The sequence below is a fragment of the Phytophthora sojae genome (assembly GCF_000149755.1).
Source record: "Phytophthora sojae unplaced genomic scaffold PHYSOscaffold_4, whole genome shotgun sequence".
Taxonomy (NCBI): Eukaryota; Oomycota; class Peronosporomycetes; order Peronosporales; family Peronosporaceae; genus Phytophthora; species Phytophthora sojae.
The window spans coordinates 5,492,585-5,508,564 of record NW_009258118.1 but is presented as its reverse complement, the minus strand read 5'-3'; the positions used below and the strand labels follow the sequence as shown (position 1 = coordinate 5,508,564).

General features: G+C 56.1%; 4 protein-coding genes across 4 annotated transcripts; 1 reads left to right on the top strand and 3 right to left on the bottom strand.

Annotated features, from left to right (window-relative positions):
• Nucleotides 1–3,012: 3,012 nt before the first annotated feature.
• Nucleotides 3,013–3,426, bottom strand: PHYSODRAFT_499139 (hypothetical protein; the record flags this gene model as incomplete). The annotated part of the gene is made up of 1 exon (XM_009529106.1): nucleotides 3,013–3,426. A coding segment is annotated over one exon (414 nt), but the record flags the coding sequence as incomplete, so codon positions are not given.
• Nucleotides 3,427–4,577: 1,151 nt separating this feature from the next.
• Nucleotides 4,578–5,792, top strand: PHYSODRAFT_498449 (hypothetical protein; the record flags this gene model as incomplete). The annotated part of the gene is made up of 1 exon (XM_009529105.1): nucleotides 4,578–5,792. The coding sequence occupies one exon, from the start codon at nucleotides 4,578–4,580 to the stop codon at nucleotides 5,790–5,792; it is 1,215 nt and encodes a 404-aa protein (XP_009527400.1).
• Nucleotides 5,793–5,938: 146 nt separating this feature from the next.
• Nucleotides 5,939–9,436, bottom strand: PHYSODRAFT_315216 (hypothetical protein; the record flags this gene model as incomplete). Its single annotated transcript, XM_009529104.1, has 9 exons — nucleotides 5,939–5,953; nucleotides 6,178–6,636; nucleotides 7,095–7,288; nucleotides 7,324–7,821; nucleotides 7,843–8,112; nucleotides 8,139–8,252; nucleotides 8,276–8,351; nucleotides 8,420–8,617; nucleotides 9,305–9,436. The coding sequence occupies 9 exons, from the start codon at nucleotides 9,434–9,436 to the stop codon at nucleotides 5,939–5,941; spliced, it is 1,956 nt and encodes a 651-aa protein (XP_009527399.1).
• A 4,488-nt stretch (nucleotides 9,437–13,924) lies between these two features.
• PHYSODRAFT_497923 (hypothetical protein) lies at nucleotides 13,925–15,495 on the bottom strand (the record flags this gene model as incomplete). Its single annotated transcript, XM_009529103.1, has 2 exons — nucleotides 13,925–14,241; nucleotides 15,291–15,495. Coding segments are annotated over 2 exons (522 nt in total), but the record flags the coding sequence as incomplete, so codon positions are not given.
• Nucleotides 15,496–15,980: the final 485 nt, after the last annotated feature.

Below are 15,980 nucleotides of genomic sequence, written 5' to 3'. Positions count from 1 at the left end.
CATTCATCTGAATTGCCACATGGCGGTCGCATTGCCAAAATATCAATGCTTGCAGACCGTGATGACTTGCAGACGGAGCACTGGCACAAATCTAGGTCATCGAGCGACTTTATCAATACAGAAATATACTTGTCAATATATGCTGCCAATTAAATGCGACCAAATTCTGTTTTTGAGAGCTCAAGGACATCAGGGGCATCTTTTATCCACAATAGTGCATGAATATGAGGTGAGCCTCTTTGCTGAAACTCAACTCGCCAAAAGAAATCAATAATTTCACCCAGAGGTTGGCTTGGGCCGCGAAGTACGTGGTCGAAAAAAGCTTTAAACCTTCTGTTAAAATGCCTGGCAGCAAAATCAGGGTTTTCGTTAAGGTACTTATGTCGTTCTTTAGACGTTTGATGTGCAGCTTGTTCCATAGTCAATGAAGGATTGCAAGCCCTAAAGAAATCGGGCCATACTGTGTCTGCCGCACTCAACGTTAAGAAAAAAGTTGGCCATCGCGTGGGAAGCAGGTGTTCGAGCAGGTGAAAGCGCGACTGGCCGGCCGAGACGATCAAGAACGACTACCTATCTATAACTACTCTGTGCGATGTGGCGGAGCAAAAACCGCTGGTCCCTCAGAACCGAAGGTTCCTCGGACCCCCGGGTGAAAACCGCTTATCGGACAGTCTATCCTAACCATAGCCATGGGGCTCTTCAGCATGAGCGGGTCGCTGAACTTGATGCAGCTGAGCGAACCATGACTGGGCTCCAGTTGTGGGAACGTGGCTTTCTTCTCTTGTGCAGGAAAACTTAATTCCCACTTCGCTTCGCTTGATGGAAATACCGAAGTATGCTGCCTACGTTCTCACCACTTTCAGTGGTACTTTGAATGTCATTCCTATGAGGCAAATTTTAAATGAGGGGCATATGGTTTGTGCTGGCCGTGAAGGGCGTCTCATGCAATAGGGGTATCTCGTTAGGTTTCCCTAAGACATTAATAAAATAAGCACTGATTCAACCTCTTGCAAGTACAGAGCCTCAATCTTAAACAAAAAGCGGCACAAAGACTAAAAGGCGCAATACACGTCAACTCGGGGACCCATTGGCCACGAAAGGATTGCTAATGCAAGTGTTGCTAAAGCGCTGAGAAATTAACATTATTCCTGTTGTCCTGTTGCTACCCAATTGCCTACCGTTATTCGTTTTCAAAAGTACAACTATTTTCAGCGTACTTTTGCGCGGAGGTAAGATTAACCGAGAGTTCCAGGGCTCGGCAACGGTGTAGTAGTGCACTAAAGGAAAATGTCAGGTTATCAAAATCGATGAGCAGAAGCGGAGGACCGCAAAACCGACCAAGCAATTGATGCAGCTTGCTATACAAAGCAGCTACGTCAAAGTACACAACAGTTACAGATAAAGCAAATCGAACAGACTACCAACACTGGCGGATAGCTCCAAGAAAGCACTTCAAACGATGTAGAACCTTCAAAATTTCTCCCATATTCTGTCAGTGATCGCCAGGATATAGGAAAAATTCGGAAATTCCCGTATTGGTAGAGGTCTGCGCATGAGGCATGCGTGTGAAGTGTTGATACACAATCTCGATACACTCGCTTACTCCTAGCACTACAGGTCAACTAAATGAAGTTTGACGACAAATTAAATGATTTCTCAGCGTATCAGGCTGTTAAGCTTTCTTGTATGAAAAGGTTTCGATCGGGGGCATCGTGAAATAAACTGAAGCGCAGTGAACGAGGTGCTCAGCTAGTCTTAAAGCAACTGAAAGCAGCATTGACGTATGTTGCCCGTGTCATAAACGGACGTGTGTCATGAATGCATGGCAAACTTCATATGTACATCTATCTTACCTTGCATTCTTCAAATTACATGAACTCTATCTCATACTGGTTGGTATTCAGCCAGTATCCTTTTCCTCAGCATTTAGTCCCGTTCGCTGAGCAGCTCTACCACAGCCAGTCGGCCCTGCATGGCAGCCACATTGAACGCTGAAGTCACACCAGCAGCGTCGCTCTTCACGAGCAGCACCTTCACCACTTCCGTGTGGCCGTTCATCGCAGCAAACCGCAGCGCGTCTCCCGCCTCCCGCTCGTCCACTTCGTCCAGCATTTGCTGCACGAGTCCGACGACACCGTTGGCTGCTGCAGTCTCGAACACGCGCCTGCAGGACTCCGGGTCGCACTTCTCCAGCAGCTTCAGCGCCATCGCGTGGCTGCCAGCAGAAGAAACCTTCACCAGCGCCTGCTCGATCATACGAGCGTCACCATGCTCAAGCAGAGCCGCAACAATATCGAGCTGTTCGTTGAGCACAGCGGCCACCAACGCGTCTACTTTACCCACCGGGTTGCTCTTCGTGACGAACAGCTTGGCCATCTCGAGGTGGCTGGTCTCCACTGCGGTCTTCAAGGCCATACCAGCCGCCGAGTCATTGCACTTGGCGACAAGTAGTCTTGCCGTCTCGAGGTGGCCTCGCATGGCTGCTGCAGTGGTGGCTGTATTGATGGATCGCTGGGTGTGCCACCTCGTCGATTCTCCCCTGTTAAGTGCCGGGCTGCGTGACAAATACATCTCGTTCTCCTCGGGGCAGTTGTCGAGCAGAAGCTGGACCATTCCACACCGGTCGTCCAGCGCTGCTTGCTCCAGAGCCGCTCCGATGTCTCTCGGGTGGCGCCTCTCCACGATCATCTGCAAGATGTCGGTGCGGTTGACTTCCACCGCGGCATTGACAGCGTCACCCAGAGCGTCATCGTCGCAGAAGTCCAGCAACAAGTCGACGAGCTCAATGTGCCCACCCGCTGCCGCCTCCCTCAGCGACGGGTTCGTGTACATGACGCTCGTGAATCCATGACCGAGCAGCAGCCGAACCACCTCCAGCTGTCCATTGGCCGACGCCACCATGAACGCGCCCTGGGCGAGACCCGAGAAGTAGGGGACGAGAGCGTCCACGACCTCAACGCGGCCATTTACCGCCGCATCTTCCAGTGCAGGGACAGCGTCGGTCATATTGACGCTCGTCCGTAAGAAGCGGACGACTGGGGCGTGGTCGTTCTCCGCCGCCACCGTCATCGCCTCCACGGGGCGACAGAAGTCCGGGTACAGCTCGTGCAGCCACTTGACCACCTCCAGGTAGCCGTTGGTGGCCGCCGCCATGCATGCCTCCGTGGAGCAGCCTTCACTTCGCGTGTCGTGCAGCCACTGCATGATATCGAGTCGTCCTCTCGCTGCAGCACCGTCCATTGCTGCCACCGTCCAGGCGCGCGAGTCTCCGTGAGCTTTCACCACGCGCGTGAGGTCGTTAAACACGGCGCTGTCAATGGTCGCGGGCATCAAAAAGTCGCTGACGGACTCGACAATGTGCGGAAGCGCTTGCACCTCGGGCGACAGCACCCGCGACACATTGAGGAGCGACTTGGGCTCGTACATCGTGGTGGTGGATGTCGGGGGTTGTGCAGCGTTTGGGGGATTGCGCTGGCGGCTGGCTGCGAAACGAGAAGTGAAGGAACGTGGGTCTTATCCCCCTTCCTTGAGCTCACGAACAGTCTCACTTCGCCACGTACGAGAGCGTTCCACCTGGCGAGTGCTCGGACACATGTCGTCGCTTCGCCTGTCGCCGGTTTTACAGCGGCAGCCATTTTGGGACAAGCGTCGAGGGTTTCTCACCGATTCAGTCGGAGCTTGTTGCTTGATTGATCCCATCCACGAGGAACGGCGTTGGCAAAGGCGCGGCCGCAGGCGCGAAGACGCGCGGGGAAGTGGTTGCCGACGACGAGCGCGGGCAAGCACCACAATAACTTTACGTTCGTGAGTTGCCAGAGCTATGAGCAGCCTTTTGGTCAAGGGCCAACGTGGTCTGGTTGGTGGTCGGTGGGTGGCGTTTCATGCGAGGTGTTAAACAAGAGCTGATTTAAGTGAGCCCTCGTCGGACGGGGGTGCACCGGGAAGCGTGAAACCATGAGAAATCATGAGGAACCAAGCCGAGGGGGTGGTGGCGCCGAACGACGCCGATGCTTGCTGGGGGAAGCGCGCGATTTTGTGGCGTCACCAAATTCAAATTGACATGTGGTTGTCGAGCCGAGGCGCTGATGATGACGATAGTCAACCGGAGGTGGTGTATCCGTGTGATGCCCTGAGCTTGATGCCCAAGTGCCGATGGCTGTTGATGCCTCTGTTTGCGTTAGATCGTCCAACACTGTCGCCCCCGCTTGCTCATTATTTTGAAGGACATGACGACGCACATAGCGACGGTGGTCGTACCAGCACCAGCAAATTGGGGTTGATCGTATGTGAACGCTGTTCACTGAACAGCCCACCTTCATGAGGGTATTCAGGGCAGGCTGAAGGCGTGGACTTCCCCGTGAGGAACTGCTGCTCATTCGCGTGCGAAAACCAATTTGGGCGGTGTTTGGAGCTCTTTAGCGAGCCCAAACTCGCCGCTATTTTAGGTAAGTCCAGTAGGGGGGGCATGGATTTGATGCTTGGAGAGGTTACTGTTCGATTGCCGCCGATAATACTTTGGTGAAAAGTCTTGTGCCAGGCCTCACAAGTGGAAGGCCAACCTCAGACAAAAGCAACGGATGTCCCAAGTTCACGCCAACAGCATCACGAAAGTGACCCGCATCGTGATCATCGGGGGTGGAGCTGAGGGTATCAACACGGCACAAGCGCTTGCCAGGAAGCTCACCCCAGCTGACAACACCGAAGTCGTTCTACTAGAGAAGAACGCCTACTTCTACCATGTCGTGGGCGCCCCACGCGCGTACGTAGACGCCAACTATACCAAGAAGATGTTCATTCCGTACGACAAAGCCATCCCAACGCAAGCAGCCAAATTCGTGCGGATCGTGCGAGGAGTAGCCACGAGCATCTCGGCGGAAACGAACGAAGTGTATTACCACTCCATCGGCAGCGACGACAAGCTAAGTGAAGCAACCGAGAAACTCCCCTTTGACTACCTCGTGCTGGCCATGGGGAGCACCTACTCGGTGCCGATCAAGCAGGACACTCACGACTACGCTCGCTCAACGACCGAGACCAAACTTCAAGAAGTCCGCAGTGCGATCGATAGCGCGGAGAAGATCGTGGTGGTTGGCGGTGGGGCCGTAGGCTGCGAGATTGCGGCTGAGATCAAGACCAAGTACCCAGCCAAGACCGTGACTATCATTGAAGTGCACAACCAGCTTATCTATGGCAACAACCTGACCGCCAAATTCTACGCCAGATTGAACGCGCGGCTGGAGAAACTCCAAGTCAAAGTGATCCTAGGCGAGAGGCTGACGGAGCGTCTGAGTGGGAATAGTTTGGAGAAGCGGACGCTGCGGACGGACAAGGGGATGGAGATCGAGTCCGACATTCAGCTGCTCTGTGGGGGCTTCAGTCCTGTGGGGCAGTTGGTGGAGGGCTTGGATGCCTCGTTGGTGACGGACCGTGGGGCTGTGAAGGTGAATGCTCAGCTGCAGCTTGAAGGAGACAAGTACGCGCACATGTTCGCAATAGGAGATGTGTGCAACCACGCCTCCCCCAAAATGGCCTTCATCGCTGGAGAACAGGGCAAGTTCTTGGCGAATGAGCTCGTAGCAGCGATTCGCAAGAAGCAGTTGGGATTCACCAAACCATTCAAAGCTCCTGGAACCGCGGCGATGATTTTGCCTCTGGGGCCTTCGGGTGGCGTCTCGCAGTTGCCCTTTTGGGGCGGTGTCGTTGTTGGTGACTGGTTCACTAGGATGATCAAGTCGAAGGACTACTTGGCAAGTATGATTTGGTCCAGCCTTGGAGCAACAACACCTAATTAGCGAGGAGGGCGTTCCCTGCTTTTTACCAGAAGAAGACTTGTACCTCACTATCTCCACCTGAATTTTGATTCTTCTTTAGAGGTTCAAAACCAACGACGGTCTGAGGTTGTGCCAAGAACATGTAACACGCAGGGTAGATACTGTAATTAATAGGTGTCCACCTGCTTCGATTTCAGTTAAAGAGCTAATTCGACTCCCTTGTTGTCTCAAAGACGCTAACAGGCTGCACTTGGTACTTCTGCTGAGATGCTCTCCAACCGTCTAGTGTTATGGTGTTTTCCGTCACATTCGTCGCGTTGGTCATATTGGTCATGTTGGTCGCATTTGTCGCATTCACATTGCCACCCGCAACCAGAAATGACCTTGAAGACAGCCTGCTCCTCACACTCTTCGAGCTCCCAGAACTGGCCGTAGCCACTTCCTTCGGTCGGAATATCTTCGGCACAAGCATCAAACCCATGATCAACACTGTGCAGATGAGCAGCGTACACGCTAGAAATACGTAGTACGTCGCCGCGGGCATCTGGACTAGATACGACATCGGCATGATGAGGAGGCAGCCCACTAGGACCACAACAACCGAGCCAGAAATCCACGGAGATTCCTGAAAATCCACTGATACATTTCGGATGAGGAACGACAAGTAGAGCCCCAGTACGAGTAAAATCAGTTTCCAGAAGATCAGCAATGCCGTGAAGATGAAGCTGGAAGAGCAGCACGAGATTCGGTCGACTTCGCCGCGGAACTCGGAAGCTTCTTCCGTTGTGACGGTGGGCTCAGGGAAGTCTGCGGCGTACCATCCAACGAAGATGACAATGTCCCCCACGTAGAAAATGGCGAGCATCTTGACGATCTTAAAGAACGTCACCTTGACGCGCTTCATGGAGGATCTCATGAACACACGGTAGACGCGCAAGGATTTTATGACCAGAGCGCCGAAGATTGTAGTGAAGCCCATGCACACGAGGATCGGTCGGATTCCGCACAACAGCCGCGAGGTTCTCCAGCATACGCCACTGCCGCTCCTGTGGTGAAAAAGCCTCCGAAGATCATCAGCTCCAGCATCTCGAACTGCGACCGTTTGACGATCGGTGCGTTGCGATGCTTGTACACCAAGAACGCAGCCACCAGAAGGAGCACGGCTACAATCGCTGCAAGTACAGCGAGCGCTGAGAAGGTTGGTGAAGACGTGGGCATGTACTCGCAGTCGAGTTTCACATCTTCCGGAAGACTCACCCCACCTGTACACTCTGTAGAGAATAGCGGATTCTGTGCTAGCGGGAGTTTCCAGAAGTATTGAACCGTGCGATGGGCGGTCGAGTCACATTGCGAGACATTGTAGTCGTAGAAGGTGGAGTCGCATTCGGGTTTCATATCGATCCAGCCGGCCCAGACCCGGCTGTTGTCAGAGATCCACTGACAGGATCGGCTAGTGGCAATTGTAGCGGGTAGTGCGGCCACACCTCCGTCGCAGTTGTACGGTAGCGACGTATTGCCTGGATTCGGTACATTCCACGCGAGCTGAATTTACGAACGGTACTGCCGTTTTCACACCCCGTCACGTGGCTGACGATATGGTCTTCAAACGTGCACAAAGGGAGCCGGTCCAGCCAGTCGCTCCAGATATCGTAGTTCGCTTTCACCCAGTTGCACGCAGCTCGAAAATATGGCTCGGGTTCGGCTGCGTCGCTCATGGCGATGCTATACTCAGTCAGAAGGTCGTTGATATCTGTATCGGAGAGCGATAGCTTGGAGAATAACGAGCCAATCGGCAGGTCTTTCACTATGGATGCAGCAAACTTTGAGAGGGGCAGGCTCGGGTAGTCCACATCCACAGGATTGTCCGTCTTTTTACCGAATCCGTGCTCGCCATAATCCCCCGTGGCGAGCTTCACACGCGCAGGGTCAGTTCGAGGAAGACCCACTCGGGTGAACAAACCCTTGCGCGTCACGTGGAATAGATCAGGCTCGTAGTGGTAAAAGACCGCGGGCGTTCCGTTGGTCGCAGCATCCGATGCAAATTGGTTCACTCCGTCCTAGTCCAGAAAACAAAAGTAGGCGGGGATATTGAGATTGGCGAAGACAGCCTGGAAGTAACCTTGGTCGTAACCAGGGACCATCAGCGCTAGCATGAGGCAGTCTTGCCCATTCAACTCACGCTGCGTGCATGCCTCCGTCTTTTCGCAGTTGTCTTTGCATCCCATGGTGCCGTCGGGGCAGAAATCGTCTGCTGGAGGGTAATACTTTGAGTTGGCCTTGAATGACACGACGCTCAGTGCGTTGATGAGGTCATCGCTAAGCTTGTAGTGTTTCCAAAAATCTGGGAAATAGGGCGGAGAGGCTGACATACAAACTTCTTGGTCGTGTAGACTCCTGAAAGTCCGTAGTAGCCTACGTTCCCGGCTTGGTAGGACTCGTTGAAGTAAACCCGCAGGTCCGACATTGTACTGGATGTCCAGACTTCCGCGTTGGGGTGCACATACCTGATCCAACAGACGACATGCGCTCGGTTATGTCCACATCCACGCCACTTTTGCTGAGGGATACTTTGTAGCCACTCTGTGACAGCAAAATGGGTTCATAAATCATTTGACTACCAGGCATCAAGGAAGCGTAGGTGAGCGTACCACTTCTTGAGCCATAATTGCCAACACTAGTGTGGCAAGTGCGTGCGTATCCCAGGCACAAAGGTCCAAAACGAGTGTTCCGTTCACCTGGCCGCGGCTCCTGCCTTGGGCGTCTTGGTCGGCACCGAAGAACACAGCATCAGAGGCCATGCATTGATCTGTAAACGCTGTTTCGGATGATGTCCTAGGGTCATCTACCTGTACAAAATATATGATTTTGTGAGAGCCAGGATTCGTAACCGGTGACTAGCATCTACCTGCAACGTGTTTGGTGCCCCACACGCTTGGGGTTTGGTCGCGACCGTGCTGATGCGGTCGAAAGTCCGGATGGCCGACAGTGTCGAAGCGTAAGACACTGCGCCGGTGCGTGCCCGACTGGCAGCAACACCTACTTTATTTAGATGAACTAGCGCGGTGTCAACCACCGACTAACTACAAATACACGTGTACGTCGAACGCGCACGACTCAGTTCCGTAGTCGCTCCTCTAGCCACTCGGGCGTACGCCCACACGCGCCTGCCCAACTCGTCGCAGCCGTCGAAGAACTCGGAAGCCACGTGCTTCCTGTTCGTCACTCTGTTGTCGTTCACGCCGCAGCCGTCCCCCGAGGTCGCCGTTAGTGTCCACCGCCGTTCGTCCACCTGTCGTTCGTCCGTTCACCGCTTGTTGCGCTTGCTGCCAAACGCGCGTTCCTCGGGCCTGCTCGCTGGCCGTCAAAACCCAAAGTGAGCTCCGTCGTGGGACTCGCGGAGTCCAGCGGGCCCGAAGATCCAGTAGATCCCTCGGTACCGCGCAGCAGATCCTGCCGACCACAATGCCAGCCGGATTCACGTCCCACGCTGCCGTCTACTTCAACGCCGTCGTACAGCGTGGTTGCGCGCCCACCGTCTCGTCCTTCGCCGTGTCGTCGGCCTCCTTACACGTCGTCCGCATACCCAAGGTCTTCCACGACCCGGGCGTCCATGTAGAGTCGTTCGTATTGAGCCACCGACGTCCACCGTGCTCGTGGGCGTCCATCTGCGTCGAGTCATAGCTCACCGTCGCCCGTCAGCCATCGTCGTGGGTCACTGCACGGACACAGCTCGTACTCGAGCACGTACTGCCCGGCTCCGTTGCGCCGTCGCCTTCTCCGTCGCCCCACCACGAGTCCACGCGTGACGTCGCGCACACCAGTGTCATCCACTGCTGCTCGCGTTCGTTTCGAGTTTCCAGCTCTCGTCGTTCGCCCAGCTGGCGCCTTCGCTGACCGTACAGCCGCTGCTGTCTCCGGTTCATCCCGCGTTGGCCGCTGTTCTTCATCGTTGAGCTGCTCGTCAATGTCGCGCGCAATCTGCGCTAGTAGTGCTTCAGGATAATGATAACTAATGAGGAAAGACACGTGGGAGATCAACGTCTAAGCCTTCCCTGTCTTATCCTCACGCGTCAGCACGAAGTTGTCGTACCCAGCAGGTTCCACGATCCGTAGTGGTCCCATCCACTGGTGCACGAACTTCGTGGCGTTCTTGCCACGGGGCGGGTTGTGCATCCAGACCAAATTGCCGGCCTGAAACTGCCGCCTGTTCCGAGTCTTCCGATTATAGTACCGAGCCTGCCGTTCTTGCTCGCGTCGTCGAGCATGCTCTGCACACTCATGACTCCGTTCCATCGCTTTCACCAGGTTCGCGTGGTAAGCTGGCAGCTCGCCCGCTTCCGTCACCTCCGTCCGTCTCAGCAGTTCGTTGGGAGCCCTCAGCCGTCGTCCCATCATAAGCTCCTTCGGGCTCAGTGCCACAGTAGAATGCTTTGCCGAGTTGTAAGAATAAACAGCGAATTTCACCCAAAGATTCCAATCGACTTGTCGTTCGTCTTGCATGAACGTTGCCACGCAGTCCTTCCACGAGCGATGAAAGCGCTCCACAAGTCCAACGAGTTGAGGTCGGTACGGTACGGATTGACCTGATGAGCTTGCAGGAGCTGCACTAACTCCTCAATCACTTTGCCAGCCAGCTCCGGCGCTCCGTCCGTCAGCAGTTCACGGAATACCCCGAACCGTAACACCACCTCCTGCATAATGAACGTCGCCACCGTCTCAGCCGTATGTTCCGTCACGCAGCTCGCCACAGCATACCTCGTTACGTATTCGACGGCGGCGATGACATACCTGTCACCTCCGTCGGCTGCTGGGAAGGGTCCGGCGACATCGAGCGCCCAACGATCTCCCACCGCACCACCGCGTAAACTTCGTAACGGCGGTATCACTTCATGTGGTTTCGCCTTTCGGGACCCGCACTCAGGGCATCCACGCACCCATCGCCTTACTTCTCGGTACAATCCCGGCCACCAGTACAGCTGGGCTACGCGGCCATACGTGTGAGGACCGCGCAGGTGTCCGCTCCACACACTGCCGTGCATTTCCTTGAAGACAGCCGCCCAAAGTGTCGGTGGCAGCACCACTCTCCGTCCGTTCGGCGTGTCGACCGTCACCAGGCCGTACTCGTTCGCGATCGGCATACTGCCGTACTTGCCGTCTGCTACCAGACGCTTCACGAACTTGCTGCGCTGCTGCGCCGTCACCAGTTCGTCATCGCTCAGTTGGAGCGTGTAGTCGTCCACAGGGGCGCTCTCCTCGTCGCCGCCCATGCCGTCCGCGCCGCTCGTCACCATCATCACATCGTTCGTCATCGTGACGGCGCCGTTCGTCGTGCCCTTGGCCGCCGTCGAGTTCATCGTCGTCACCGACGTCTTGCCCGCCGTCTTCGTGTTGGCCGCGCCCTTGGTCGAGGGCTTCCGCTTCGTCACCGCCGTCAGTGTCGTTCTCGCCGGCGTTGGCGTCACCGCGGGTGCCTTTGCTCTCGTCTCCGCAGTACCTTGGTCAGCAGGTGTCGTCCTCTGCGTACGTGGCGTACTCGTCGCCGGAGTCCGTGTCGGAGTGGCTGCCGCATGGCGTCCATCGTCTCGCACTGTACGAGCACCTGATACGGCTGCATCCTGGTCACGTGGGGCAGTTGTCGTCGTCGGAAGCGTGGCTCCTGGTGTCGTCCGGGGCGCCGTAGCCACCGTAGTCGTCGTCGCTCCCGTAGTTTCCGTGGGTGCGTCTCGCTCAGTACTTTGCGCTGGGCTGCTCGCGTCGTCCGCGTTCGTCACCGTCGTGGCCCAACGCGCGTGCCGCTGCTCGCGTTCGCGGAGGCGCTCACTGCGTCTCGTTGCAGGTTTCGCCGCCTTCTTCACGCGCTTCCGGCCGGTCGTGGCAGTCACGGTGGTGCCAGCCAGCTGCCTCGCTGTCTTCACCGGGTGCTGCCGCTCCGTCGTCATTGCCCGTCACCGTCCTCTCGATCATCGTCGTCCGGGTGCCATCCGTCGTGCTCGCTGTCGTGACGTTTGGCGCTGCCGTAGTATCCGTCGGCGTCGCTTCATCCATCGACAGCCGCGCTACCCCTGCCGCTGCCGTCGTCCTGGCATCTGCTTCGGCCGTGGTGACGGCACGCACCATGTCGCCACCCGCCGTCATCTCATCCGTCAGCTGATCTGTCGTCGCTCCCGGCGTCTTGTCCGTCGTCTCGCCCGTCGTCTCGCGTGTCTGACCCACAGCTGCTGCTGGAACCATATTCCCGTCCGTCAGCATCGTGGTGCCCGGCGTCTTGTCGGTCATCTGGGGCGCCATCCCGCCCGTCGTCCCGTTCGTGGTGGCTGCCCGGCTTGCCGCACCGCTCGGTGGCGTCGCCGCTGACGCGACCGCCATCATCTCGTCGTTCGTCGTCATTGTGGCGTTAGCTGCTGTCGTCTCCGCCACTGCAGTGCTTGTCGGCGGAGCTGTCGCCGTTACCTCGCCCGCATTCGTCGTATTATTCGCATCCGTCGTCCTTGGCGTCGTTGGGCGCCGTTGCTGCCGTCCTACCGCTGCTCTGACGGCTGCAGGTGCCCGGGACAAGGCATCTGCTACTACGTTCGTCGAACCAGGCCGGTACTCAACCTGAAACTCATATTCTTGTAGTACTAGTGACCACCGATGCAATCATCCGGCCATGTTCGGTCGAGTCATGAGCCATTTGAGTGCGGCGTGGTCCGTGATGATCGTGAAGGCTCTGCCGTACAGGTAGGGTCGGAACATCTTCACGGACCAGACCACAGCGAGACATTCGAGCTCAGTGATGGAGTAGTTCGACTCCGCCTTACTGTTCACTTTACTGCCATATGCAATCGGCTGCCAGCCGCGTCCGTGATCCTGCATGAGGCAGGCCCCCAGGCCAACCTTACTAGCGTCCGTCACCAGGCGGAAGGGTAGTTCAAAATTAGAGTAGAGCAGCAAAGGTCGCGTAGTGAGTAACATCTTCACACGTTCGAACGCGAACTCCTGCGCCTCACTCCATTCCCACTGCACGTCCTTCTTCAACAAGCGAGTCATCGGCTCCACGATCGAGCCGAAGGCTGCAATAAACTTACGGTAGTAACCGGCGAGGTGGACAAACCTCTTTACCTCAGTAGCGTCCGTAGGTCGTGGGAATTCCCGCACAGATTTCACCAGCCGCTCAGCGGGCTGCACGCCCTGGTCACTCAGATGGTGGCCCAGGTACTCCATTGAAGTCGTAGCAAAGGTACACTTCTTCAGCTTGAGACTTAGGCCAGCTGCCCTTAATCTCTCGAATACACCCGCTCGTTCAATCACATGCCGTTCGATACCACCCTTCGTGAAGATAATGATGTCGTCTAAGTACACCAAACAGGTCAGCCATCTCAAACCGCGAAGCACTCCATTCATCAGCCGTTGAAAAGTAGCAGGAGCGTTGGTAAGGCCGAAAGGCGTTCGTCGAAATCGGTACAACCCTCTCTTCGTCATGAAGGCCGTCTTATCGCGGTCCTCTTCCGCCACACGAATCTGCATCGTAGGTCAAGGGTCGTGAACAGACGTGCTCCGCCCAAAGACTCTAGCGTTTCATCTATTCGCGGCAACGGGTAGACGTCCTTGCGCGTGACGCTGTTCAGGGCCCTGTAGTCCACGTAGAACCGCACGGAACCGTCCTTCTTCCGTACGAGTACTACGGGAAAACCCCATGCGCCTTCACCATGCTCGATTACACCTGCCGACAGCATAGAGTCGACATTACTATCTACAATAGCGTCTTCCGTCTGTGCTTGGCGTCGTCGGCGCATCATAATGGGAGCAGCGTTCCCAGTATCAATGTGGTGCTCCACGTTGAGCATCGTTGCAGGCGGACACTCGTCTTGTGCGTTTGCCAGGTCTCGATAGGCACGCAATAGTTTTAGGATGAGCGCACGCGCGCCCGGCTCCTCCATACCGATGTCCACGTCGTGTTCGTCATCCAAGGGCGTGTCAGCGTCCCCCAGCTCGTCCAACCACGTGTTCACACGCTCCGAGTCCAACTCACCATGCATCGCCAAGAGCTCAATGTCTTGATTAATAGGTATCCATACACCTAGCTCCTTTCTGCTCGGCAACTTGATGCGTCCACCGTATGTGTTAATGGCAGGTATCATCGCCTTCCCGTTCGTCACCTTGGTCACTGCTGACGCGAGCAGCACCGCTCCGTTGTTCACTGTCGGCAGGAACACTCCTTCCTCGCCAACCGGTGCTGCAATCGCTACCTCCACTGTCTGCACGGCACGTCGGTGTAGGTTCGTGGCACGGGCCAGCCTCACAGCTGCCGTCGCCGAGTCACTCGTTTCCGCCGTCGTCATGAACGGAATGACCGCCATGCCGCCGCGCTCATCGTAGCGCACTTCGCCACAGTCGAAGTCCATTGTCGCCCGATGACCCTCGAGGAAGTCCACGCCCACGAGGAATTCGCTGGTGCACCCCTCGACGATGCATGCGTCGATAGTCACCACTGTGGAGAAGCAGGATCCAAGAAATTGGAACAAAGGGAGATCGGCAGAATGATGGATACAGACTCCGCGACGGATCCACCAGACTGGCGGATCGGGCCCCGTACCAGATGTTAGAAATTGCAACGGAAGACACTACGAGTGCGACCGGACGTCACGAATGTGTGCCCAAGCAACGCAATGCCTCGAGACCCAAGATCCAAGAGATGCAGCTGTCAAGTGGATCGGCGATCCGATCCAATCCAGATCTGATTCTGATTCGGACTCAGATGGGATTGAACGGTGGATCTAAGGTTATGGCTCGACGGAGGCAATCTAGCGGCACGCAAGGAAGATAATCAAGCCCCATAGAGTCAGTAGATACAGATGGGATGATAGGATCTATAGCAAGATAGGACTTTGGGATGGGATTGGGCTTAAGCATAAAGCAGACTCGAATTTGCCTTATACATCGCAAGTGCCTTCGGCTTCGCCTGGAAACGGGAAGTACATAGGCCCCACGGTTTTGCAAGGTTCTGGTAGTTGATCTAGACTGGATAATACATTGGCCAGTTCTACAACCTTCCTAGTGACCTACTTGCAAGTGCAGATCCCCGATCCACCCGGAGTTACTACTTGGCCGGGTGCATCCTCGACTCTCAACATCTACGGATCCCGCTACAGGAAGCGGCAAGTACAACAAAGGAAGACCTGCAAAGGCAAAGGAAAGGAACAACAACAACCCAAAGGCAACCCCACGGCCGGATCCAGATCCAGGTCGCCAGATCCAGGTACAAGACCACTGGAATTGGAATACTACCGCGAGCAGAGTGAAGATTTCCGCGCTGCTCCACCCACATCCCCGCGTCTCGCCCAGACTGTTCTGATTTCAAGGCTAGAACGCTTCAGCAGACACCAGAGGAGCAGATCCAGCCCTACCGACGGGTACACAAGGTGATCAGTTCAGCACACAGATCACGGATCATCGGGGGCCACCCCCTCCGTAAGTCGGTGTTCGGGCGCAGTTGGTAAGTTGGATTGGTAATCTCCCAGATTTTGCTGATCCCGCTACGCCACTCCATCTGCTCGTACACGTTCGCCATGCTGAACGTCCACACGCCCAACACGTCCAGCAAAAAACCGCCGATACCCTCCACGTACATCACAGGGGCGTCCACCTGCTTCCGTTCACCGCGTGCCATCCATTTCGTGCCCGCCACGAAGTAGCGCGCGCCACCGTCGATCTTGACATACTGTTGCACGCCGCCCACCAACATTGCAGCTGTTGGCAGTCCGCCACTGGCCTCCATACTCACGCCGCTATCGTCATCATCATTCTCGGCCGCCACGGTGCCCCCGTGCTGCACCAAGTTCACACGAGCTCGCTCGCCCACTTCGTCTTCACCACCGGCAACTCGTCGCTGCCGTCGTACTTCCAGTGCACTGCGCGCTCCTTCAGCTTGCCGCTGCCACCACTCTTCACGCTCAGCGTCGAGCTCAGCGACAACACGCGCGACTTCTTCATCGTCACACATGCTCTTGGCCGCCTTCTCACGCGCACGCTGCACACGCTGCTTCTACGCTTCGCGCTTCGATCGCTTGACGGCCATGCCCACCTTCGCCACGGTGCCGAGCTCCATCACCGTCTCGTCCGTGAGCTCCACGCCGAGCTCGAGCGCTAAGGACTCTCCGTCCTCCATCTCGCCCTTCCTCGTCGTATCTATGGCCGACACATCGCCTTCCTCAGCTTCGACCACGTCAT